This window comes from Phaethon lepturus, unplaced genomic scaffold, assembly GCF_000687285.1.
Source record: "Phaethon lepturus isolate BGI_N335 unplaced genomic scaffold, ASM68728v1 scaffold1381, whole genome shotgun sequence".
In the NCBI taxonomy this organism is placed as follows: Eukaryota; Metazoa; Chordata; class Aves; order Phaethontiformes; family Phaethontidae; genus Phaethon; species Phaethon lepturus.
The window spans coordinates 153-11,005 of NW_010516739.1; the positions used below are offsets into that span (position 1 = coordinate 153).

General features: G+C 37.4%; 1 protein-coding gene across 1 annotated transcript in view; it reads left to right on the forward strand.

Moving 5' to 3' along the window:
* Positions 1-2,404: 2,404 nt before the first annotated feature.
* The window catches only part of GRIN2A (glutamate receptor, ionotropic, N-methyl D-aspartate 2A), a gene marked incomplete at its 5' end in the record, with an annotated part of 40,943 nt that continues 32,494 nt past the window's right edge, over positions 2,405-10,853 (forward strand). The window contains 2 exons of the mRNA XM_010296148.1: positions 2,405-2,634; positions 9,201-9,361. Coding sequence (XP_010294450.1) covers positions 2,405-2,634; positions 9,201-9,361 — 391 coding nt within the window. The remainder of the gene's footprint in view (positions 2,635-9,200; positions 9,362-10,853) is intronic.

Below are 10,853 nucleotides of genomic sequence, written 5' to 3' on the forward strand. Positions count from 1 at the left end.
TGATTGGTAAGAAATTAAATTAATTTCCCCAAGTCGAGTCCGTTTTGCCCGTGACAGTAATTGGTGAGTGATCTCTCCCTGTCCTTATCTCGACCCACGAGCCTTTTGTTACATTTTCTCTCCTCTGTCCAGCTGAGGAGGGGAGTGATAGAGCAGCTTTGGTGGGACCCTGATGTCCAGCCAGGGTCAACCCACCACAGGTCCCTTAAAAAGTCTGATGAACTCAGCCTTGAAATGAGGCCAGTGGCAGAAGGGCATCGCTTCTTTCTGTGTAACATTCATGATTATAGAAACTTCATTTTTAAAATATACCAGCACAACAAATTTAATACAGAGCTTGCCTTTCTATCAAAAGCTGCAGTTGCGTATTATTAGCACTTTGGCCTGAGAATGAGGATTCCATATGTTGTGGTGCCCTTCTTTACTTACAGTTCAGAGTGCAGCCTGGTTTTAATTTCTAAATCATACTTGCCTCATTTTATAACAAGAGATCTCCCAGCTTGGTGAACACAGTTCTGGAGACTATTACAAGCTCATGGTTTCTTCTAGATTTTGATTAGTTTGTTTCCTGAAAAAGGTGATTATTGTAATCTTCAGATGATGTTACCATTTCGATAACATGGTAAATGTGTAACCTCTGTCCAAAGTAAACACTGTGTTTACAAAGGGGAAATCAAAGGTGACTATAGATACTGGGGTTACAGGAGCTAGGCTGTGCTTTTCTGTGTCACCTCCTATGCCAGAATTAATTATTTAGTGTACTTACGGCTACAAAGGCATATTATGGCATTGGACCATCCTAATTTACCTCTAGAGACTTGCCATGAATCCAGGTGCTGTTCATTTGAAACATGGGAAGCTTAAAATAAGTGGGATCTCTATGTAGATAACTCCTTTCCCTAGGCATTTTTGGCAGGATGAAGCTGAATGGTAATACAATCTCCAATAGCATAAACAGAACTTTAGATTGCTTTCTTGGTATATACTGTCCTTATCATTTTTGCTCAGAAAATACATATTATTCCTGTATCAGCTTAATCTTAAATGGATCTAGAAGGTAGTTTCATAAACCAAAAGTCAGCTCCGTTGTGCTTATTTTACTACACTATCTTCTTCGCACTGCTGCAAAATAGAGAGGATAGTCTAAGATGTTGTGTTTGATTGCATGATGAAAAATTTGCACTGTATTAGAGAGCATTTCCACGGAAATGAGAACATGCTCTGACTATACCCCCTTTGCGTCTTATTCTTTTAGTAGTAGCTAAATTATTATTAAAATAAATTATAATGAAATTAATAACTAAATCTGAATCTGTAATGTGCATCCCCTTGGATAAAGAGACAGGGCAGGGAAGGAGGTAATATTACAGGTGTCTGCATCAGAGCTTACTGTCTGAATTGCTATTTAATTAAAAAATGGATATTTATAAAAAGGTCAAATGAGTCACATTCAGGGGAGGCTTGTTTCTCTCCTTTGAGGATAAAGGGAGTTTAGATGACGAGCAATATGTGATGACTGCACTGTACTTACCTAGAGCTCGGTAAGAACAAACTTCCCTTTATTCTCATAGGGCTGGACAAATAAAGTCTTTTAACTGGATAATAGCATTGCTAATCCACTTCTGCCACTATGTGGGCATGAGGGCATCGAGATGACCGCTTCTTCTTGCTTTGGGATGAATTGAAAGCTGACTGAAAACAGGAGTAACAAAAATTACGGAAGGGATTAGCTGGGACAGGTTTTTGCCTGTAATGCCAACTCATTTGAAGCCACGGAACTGACTCTGAACATGTGAGGTAGCCAGGGTCTGGTTCGTTCTAAGCTACGTATCTATACAAGTAGTTCCTTTGTGTTGACTTACTGATTGACCCTCTGAGTGGAAAATTGCTTAAAAGTAGGTGACATATTCACATATTTTGATCTTAAATATGCTTACATAAAGTTCAAAAGGCATAATGGTTGAAGGCTGGAGAGGATATAAAATAATTTGGGTGAGAGAAGTACTAGAATTGAATCATTAAGATTTAAACCCACAATTTTCTGTTGTACATGTCCACTGGCAAAGAAGACTGAAAGGGGCAATACTGTGGCATATACCTTACTGCAAGAACATACCAGTTTTGCTTCTCCTCCAAACCTATCATTTCCATTTTAATTTTAAAACTTTTGAAGTAAATGCCACATAGAAAAATGTTGAAATATTTTTTACAAATATGGAAATAAATGTCATTACAATGGCGATTACCGATAGTAAATCCTGTGATTCCATTGGGAGTACTGTGAATATGTATTGAAATTTTTTTTTTACCTATATCTTTGTGAGTTTTTTCTTGTTATTGCATAGGGTATCTTGCCAAGGTTTAATTTAATTGCAATGAAAATAACTGCTCTTTGCAATTACAGATCCCCATGGACCATCCTTTACCATTGGAAAGGCAGTGTGGTTACTCTGGGGCTTGGTATTCAACAACTCTGTCCCTGTGCAAAACCCCAAAGGGACGACCAGTAAAATCATGGTGTCGGTTTGGGCTTTCTTTGCTGTCATTTTCCTGGCTAGCTATACTGCCAACTTAGCTGCATTTATGATTCAGGAGGAATTTGTTGACCAAGTGACTGGACTGAGTGATAAAAAGGTAGGTCTTCAGCTCAAGAGAGGTCAGTGTCCATTCTTCATAATCCTTCTACAAATTTGTACTTTGTGCTAAAAAGACTCTCAGCAAGATAATAAGGTAAAACTGGATTATTTCATTCTGAGTGTAACCTTTTACTAGAAAACCTAACATCCAAAGCATGAAAATATCAGACTGTTTTCAAAGTCTTTGAGTTGCCTTTTCAAAAGTAACTGCATTAACCGAAAAGTACTTTTCTTTTGTAATGGAAATCAATTCCTGTTTGATTAAAAGGAATGCCTCACCAATATACAAAAGATTGAAAAATGAAAAAGTCAGCTTGAATACAGGGAAGACATATTTAAAATTATTTGAACAACTCTGTGTTGAATGTTAATAATATATGAATTGGCAAAATATTCATAAAACCAGCAGCTATCCAGGAATTATCGGAAACCAGTTACTTCTCCTGAAAGAATGTCTTTTTGCTTTCTATGTAGTGTGCAAGGCAGTTATAGAAAGAGTTCAGATTTAAAGTGGTGCCAGCACAAATAGGCAAAGACAAACAATATAAAGTAATACATATTGTCTGTGGCTGTTTGAATATTTTCCTTGTATAAAATGGCACGATTAAATAGGAAAAATAAACAGATAAGAAAATTTGGGGGCTTGTGTTATCACATTGAAGTGAGATGTAAATTACATAGAATAAGGTGCAGAATTTTGATGTGTTTGTGGAAGACATTTTATTAATTCAAGACCTTCTGTGACAATTGCACTTTGAGTAGTAGACTGACAGTTCACTTAAACCCTGTCCAAGTTTCACACAAATTGACAAATAATAACTATGCTTATTTTTCATATTGTTCTAACTTGACTAAACTTTCTTCTGCTGAAAGTATAATTCCCAGATCTTTGTATTTGTGAATTTTAATCAATAGTTTCATAAATCAGAAACTTAGCAGTTGCTTCTTTTTTTATTTAATTTGTGTGACTGATTCGTAGTAGTGGTATTGCGTGGCAAGATTGAAGTCCATTTACAGTCCATTATTGTTGTTGTGATGGATATGCGCAAAACACAGGAAGGGCATGCTCTTTTGAAGTTTGTTCCCAGCTGTTTTAAAATGAAACTAAATATTGGCATTAGGAAGTAATATTTAAATAGAGTATGGCACAGGGGAGAACTTCACAAGGGATTTATCTCAAAGGACAGAAAATAAAGGAAATTGTTGTTCAAAAGAAGGCAACAGCCCAGATAGCCTTGTGTCTGTTTTTTTGGTTTAACTGCTTTTTATGACCAGCCTTTGATTGATCTCCTGAAGTATCAAAGCATGAATTGCAAGCAAGGCTGGAGGAAAGACAGATAAAAAGAAACAAAAAATGATAGTAGTTTTGTTTTCATTAAGTTTAGTTGTCGCAAAACCTTTGAAAGAGTATGAAGACTGATAAGTATACCTCCATTTTAAGATAATATTCTTAGTAAGAGGCAGATAAAAGGTATTCTTCTCTTGAGGATAAAAAAAAGGATTTGAGAATGCCTTTCTCGTGTTTGTGAGCAAGTACAGAGTGTTTTCCTGGCAAGTCTCGGGTTTTGCAGGATTTGGCTTGCACCTTGCACAGCACTAGCGTTCGGGTCTGCCAGTGCACCCTTATTTTCCTCTCTCTGTTGGCTGTCTGCACTCTCACCTATGGGCTGGGAAAATGTCAGTATTTGTTCTGTAGCTTTCAGCTAACAACTTCGCTATTTTTGTCATTTTTCTATTCTCTCCGCTAAGTAGGATTTTATTTCCACAAAAAGCAAAATAAAAATAAAAAAACAGTTGAATTGGAAAATGCCATCTGCTTTTGTGTGGTCTTCTGATCATTTATTTGATCTGCCACCTTTGTTTTTATTTTACAGTTCTTCAAATTTTGCCTGAAGCATATAGAGATAAATTAAGGGAGCTGTGCCTTTTCTGATTAAATTAAAAAAGCCAGAAGTCCAGAAAAGCATTGATCTATTTGAAAACATTCTTCTTGTCATACACAGGTTTTGCCTCCTCTACAATCTTGAGGTTTCTTGGATTTTAAAAATGCAAATAATTAAGGATAATTTATGGGAATATAATCTGATTCATGTAAAATTATTTTTCTCCCCTTTTCTCTCTTTGCCTTGTTGCTGCAATGTTGTGAGTAGGAGAACAGTTCAGAAATCTGCAACAATTTTACTGTTGTTCAGTAGAGAGCTCTGACCCTCGCTGCAACCAAAGTGATAATAGGCAAAGGCCATGAGAAGGGACAGAAGTATGGGTGAAATTAATTTTAAATAAGTAATATCTAGAAGTTCAATAAATTTCTGAAAACACTTCTGGGCTGGTAAATCAGTATACTCTGCTTCCACTCTCACCTTTTTCCTACAGCCACAACTGCAGTCAAGCTCTTTTGTCAAGGCAATACAGTATTCCCAGAGATGCTGGGCTTTCTCAATCCAGCTCTGTACGTGATAGACTGCAGAGAAGTCAGGAAAAAGCCCTTCTCTCTCTGAGCAGTCATCCCTGATCCTCAGCTTTCAGTATCTTCCCATGCAGGAAATACGTTACACTCTAGCGTCTGGTGCACCAGGTTTGCTGAACATGTGATAACGTGCTCTTTACCCTTCTTGGCTTCAGGACCTCTTGATAATTTCCTCAACCCTTATAATATTGCTAATGAATTTCTGAATGCCGTGTCATCTATGTGTCACCCAGAAGTACATGGCACGGCATGTACTGGAGTTACTAGGGGTGGGTGTTCATAAACTCAAATGATTCAGAAGATAAGAAAATTGTGTTTTGACATCCTTGTGTATGTAAAAGATTTTTAAAAGCTTTGTGTTCATAAGAAGGTACAGAAAACGAGCCCAAAAGTATCCAGCAAAGCTACCATTTGTATCACTTCTTACTTTTGAGACCATTTATGCCTTTTTCATGAGAGAGACAAGATTACTAAGGGAGAGTAGATAGCAGCGGACGGAATTGTCTTGCAAAACATTTATCTGCTGTGATTCCTCCAGGCAGTCACATTTTAAGAAATGCCCCACCTGCATCTGGTCTAGGGGATTCTCTTCAACTTTAATAGGAAGCCTTATGCCATTTACAAGTTCCTTATTTTTGCAAGATTCACAGTATTCTTGTAACGTTGGCTTTATATTTTTGTGCAACAAGTTGGCACAAGTTCTGTAGTTACTGAGGGATATGTCTGAGTCAAAACAGAGCAGACTGAGGTCGAAAGGCAGCATGGGTGATGGGGTAGTGAGGGTGACCCTGTTACCCCAGTCCATCTTTCCACTTCAATGTGCTGTACAATGCTTTTGAGAGTTGTCAGACACGGATATCAACCGCATTTTGGTAACTGATGATTATGATAATAGTAATTGGAATGACTAAACACAGTAGCTATTTTTTTTCAGAGATCAGAAATCAGATTGTCAGTGTTTTCCATCTGGTAAAAGGAAAAAGTAGAGAGTTCAAATTAGGTCTTTTTCTATCACTCCAAACCAGCCATAATTAAAATCTGTGTTAGCAGAGAAAATAGTAAAACATTTACTATTTTCTACTATTTTAGTAATGTTTTCCACAGTTCCTTAAAATACTTCAGAACAATAACAAACAATGGCTTTGAATACCAAACTTTTCAGGCAAGCATGCAAGTCTGCAGATTAAGTCAGTATTTAATGTTTGTGAAAGATCACTTTACTGACTTTAATGAAATTGTCGGTTTTATTAGGGCATGTAGTAAAACAACAGAAAAGCAATAGGACTGTTTCCTCAGCTTAGCCATCCTGTTTGAGATTCTGAGATCAGTAGGATTGGAGTTTTGTTGCCATGTGCCACAGTCCTAGCAGCTGGCAGAGCATGAGGAAACAAGAACGAATTGGTTACTCTTCTGAATAATAGTAGGTCTCTCCACAGTTATGATTCAAGAAGGGGGCTTGTGCATTCAGTTTGAGGACTTTATTAACGATTAAAAAAGTTAACAATTTAGAAAATGTCTAGGAAGAAAATTGCTTCCTAGCAGACGCGATATATTTTATTTCCTATCGTGGGCCTTCAGGAAAAATGAGTGCATGTAGAGACTTGATGCTTTTTCTTTCTTTTCTCATGCCTGCCACATAGATATCTGCTGCAATCACAGAGCAGATATGCTTCTCCAGGACATGCCAGTTTACAGAATAAAAGTTTGAAGTTATTAATGAGAACATTATACACCTTAGATACGAGTGCACCGTTAATAAAAAGATTTTAAACTCTTTCTTTCTCTACAAGTAGTCTGTGAGCAGGGAGTCGTAGCAGACAATAATTTAAAAAAAATTACCTCCTTGTGACTCTTAAAATTTGTTGGTTAGGTGTCTTGTGCTGAGAAATTCCAGTCAATGGATGGCATTTGGAACTATTTAACTCTCAATTGTCAATATTTTAATTCTTTGTATGAATTATTTCATCACTTGAATTGCTTGTTATCCCATGATCTTTGAATGAACTAGTACTTCTTATTAATCTTTGCTCTCCTGCAGAAATGTTTTTATGTTCCATGAATGTTCCATTTGGGACAGATACCTCAATTCCTTCAACCATTCATACGGGAGGAAACTCCTCACAACAGCTTAAACTCAATGAATGTTCTTGAAAAGTGAGAATATTCAGAACCAAACTCCATTTCTAAATTACCAGGGTACTCCACCATAATCTTCTTGTTCCCTCAGTTCCCCTGCCATACCCCAGGATTAGGAATTGAGCTTGCAGAATACTCACCGCAGTTGTCAGCTGTATGAACAGCAGCAATTTTTACCAGTCTTGAAATCAGTATTGTTTCTTTAATTATTTTTTTTCCAGTTCTATTGATTGGAAAATTTGACATTAGGAAATATTGGAAGCCATCTCACTACTTCAGGGATTAATTATCTCTAGATTTAACTAAACTTAATAGCAAGCTACATCTATATCAGTAGAATCTCTGGACATATATTTAAGTGTAGAGTTTGTCTCGATGTTGCATAATAAACACAAAAAGGAGACAGCAAATATAGACTAAGAACCATGACTAGTATACAGTGTAATTTTAGTGCATGGGTCAATTAGTATGTGTAAAGGAGTAGCAAAGTAGTAATTTAAACAGTAAAGCTGTGAGAGGGAAAATGAGAAAAGACAGACAACTGTTAGCTAAATGAATAGAGAAAAATAGAGTTCATTCCTTTATGCTTTTCAAAATATGCTTAATTAAAATAAGCATTTAATTGTAGTTCTGTAACATGAAAATATTGTTGCAGCAATAATTTCACAGTCAAAGTTTGATGGAATTGAAAATACCCTCAGTTTTTGTATAAGCCTATTTGTATTCTCTTTGCACATTGACACTGGATCATAGGAATTCTTGATGCCCTGACACCAAACTTTAAAAAGAGAAGTATTATATATGTAGCCCAAAGGAAGCAGCAGCTCTATAAATATTAGCTGTCTCTTGCAGCACAAGGTATATAGATTGCTCTTCTAACTTCAACACTAAAAGCAGAGTGCATTTTACCGTGCAGTTCATGGGTGACTGCTTTTATCAATGCTCAATTGAATTTCCTCATTAGCCAATAGTTCCTTTAATTTGAGTGGCCTTTTTCATTTTTTTCTTAAAGAAACATTTTAATTTAATCCTAAAGTGTCACTTGGTATTTAAAGGGAGATATTGAAAAGGCGTGTATACAATTTTCAGGTCTGTTAGCAAAAGTTTATGTGAGATTCTCTGAATGATTTCAAGACCTGAAACCTGAGTGTGCCCTGAGCTATTGCTATTCCTTTGGAGATATTCCCTGGCTTGTTTGTGCTGATGCAATAGTGCTACAGAGGGTAAAATTGTAGAATAAACCTATATGCTAACAAAGCAATCAAATGGTTTGTAGTTTTAAATCATAGGAATAAATTGGGACTAGGATTATAGGTGTGGGAGCTCTGGAAGCCCTTTTCATGTCAGGTGCTGTTGGTGCTGTGCCCCTGGGGAAGATGCAAGAACTTTTATTCCCCTTGAATCGTGGTGGTGGAAGGAAAGCCAGCCTTCACCCTGTCCCTCCCTGCGCACAAGCTTCCTGCAATCACCTGCACCCTCCAGGAGCAGTGCGTTAGGCTCCCGCTCAAGCAGTGAAAATGGTCCTTTTGCCTTTTTGTGCAGGGACCCACAATGTCTCAACCAAGATGGTGTGAAATGACTATCGACAAAATTCTGTTTTCTGTTGATTGCTGTTTACCAGCGTGTCTGCAGTAGATTGGGTTCTTTTGGGAGATGTTGGCAGATAAGGAACATCTTCCAGTATCTCCCTACTCCAGTTTCTGTGGTCCTGCCATATTACAATGCATGGGAGTCACATTAGAGCGGTGAAACTGAGGTGTTTTCACTTTGGATGTAGATGTTTCTCTAAGTTCAGCCAGTGTGAAGACAGTTTCTGGTATATTAGAGCAGAATTAACACACAGTGTTTGCCTAGAAGAAATTTGAGGCAGCTTATACAACTTCTGTGTTTTTCAACCTGAAATTGCCCTTCTTCGCATTTTAAATGCCTGAAAATTTTTTGCTTTTCCTATTTCTCTCTAGTTCCAAAGGCCATATGATTATTCACCTCCTTTTCGATTTGGAACAGTCCCAAATGGAAGCACAGAGAGGAATATCAGAAACAACTACCCTGATATGCACCTTTACATGACGAAGTATAATCAGAAAGGAGTTGAAGATGCCTTGGTCAGCTTGAAAACTGGGTAAGCTTTTTGCATGAGTTTTAAAGAATACTGCAGACTTTACAGAAACTGAGAAATATTGATCTGTACTTGCTGTGATGCTGAACAGACCGATGTGAGGCATGCTGTGTAGTACATGGCTCCTTTTTTTTTTTCCAACTGCACTGTAGAGATATCAGAAAGGAAAATGATTGCTTGTGATTTGTCTGACTATTTTAAAATTGCATGGAAGGTTCAGTGTCCTATGTAAAATAGATTCAAAGGGCATTATTAATATTTCTCAAATTTAAAGAGAGATGATACAGATGGACCTGGCTTTGGATGGGGGCTCAACACAGAACATCATGTTTTGTGTAGCCCCTCGCTGACTTTGCAGAACTCTCTCTCATTGGAATGTGCTTTTGCAGGGTGAATTTCTGACAAAGCTTGTTTGTCTGGCCAGTGTGTAACTACTTGTTATTTATTTTCAACCTCCCATCCCTTTGGTATGCTTTTAGGTCTACTCTTACATTTTCTTCCTTCCTCTAATTAGCATGGCCCTGTATATTTACTGTCACATCTGAAGTATTGACTTTGATCTTTATAAAATCTGTTGAAATGAGATAGTCTCAAATGTACTATGTAATGCTGCTTCTGGCAATCTTGGTAAACATTCTGGCAAATACTATTGTCCTTCTTCCTCACGATCTGAAATTTAGACTTGAGTGCCATCCATCCTTTTCCTCTCTGAAGCAGCCCATTCTGCCCAGCTGGACAAAGAGACTGAATTTTCATTCGTGATCCTCACAAGGTTTGAGAGTGTCTCAGTACTTGTATTAGTATTCATCTGGGTGACAGGAATGTGTTAGCTCTAGTAATCTTTTCTAAACATACAGGCTTGATAATAGCATATGTATTTTTGTTAATAATACTGGATTACAATAATAATAATTTATCAATATAGTTTGTTTATATTTATTTTGTTTTGAAGTGAGAGCACTAAGTTACCCATAGTGGCTTTAAGTACATCCACTCTAGTGGCTGTTTCAAGGCACATCTCCCCACTAGTATTTATGGTGAACACAGGACACATTTCCTCCTATACTAAGTTAAGCTGTTACTCTTGGTCCTTTTTTGGGAACTGCTTGTCCTTTTAATTTTTACTGTACTTAGCCCAGATATGTAGGGGATTGTAACATATTTCTTATGCAAAAACCCCTGAAGTCTTCAGATCTTTCTTTAGAGTGTAGTTCCCTTCTTTAAAAAGTTATCCTTCCTACTGTTTCCTTCCCTGCTGTCTCCATGTTGCTGTCTGGACTTCCTCTGCTGTCATTTCTCAAGGCATTCTCAACTGGCATTTCTCAGGCATGGTTTGTCCCATCCTAAGATAGACATGTAACATAATGTGAGATGAACCTCGCCCATGGTCTTCCAAACTGGAGGCAGAGCTCCTGCTCTGGCCGAGCCTGTGAGAGTTGTATTTCCTGGGTGACAGCTAAATTATACACTATAGATAGTCAGCTGAATGCTCCCA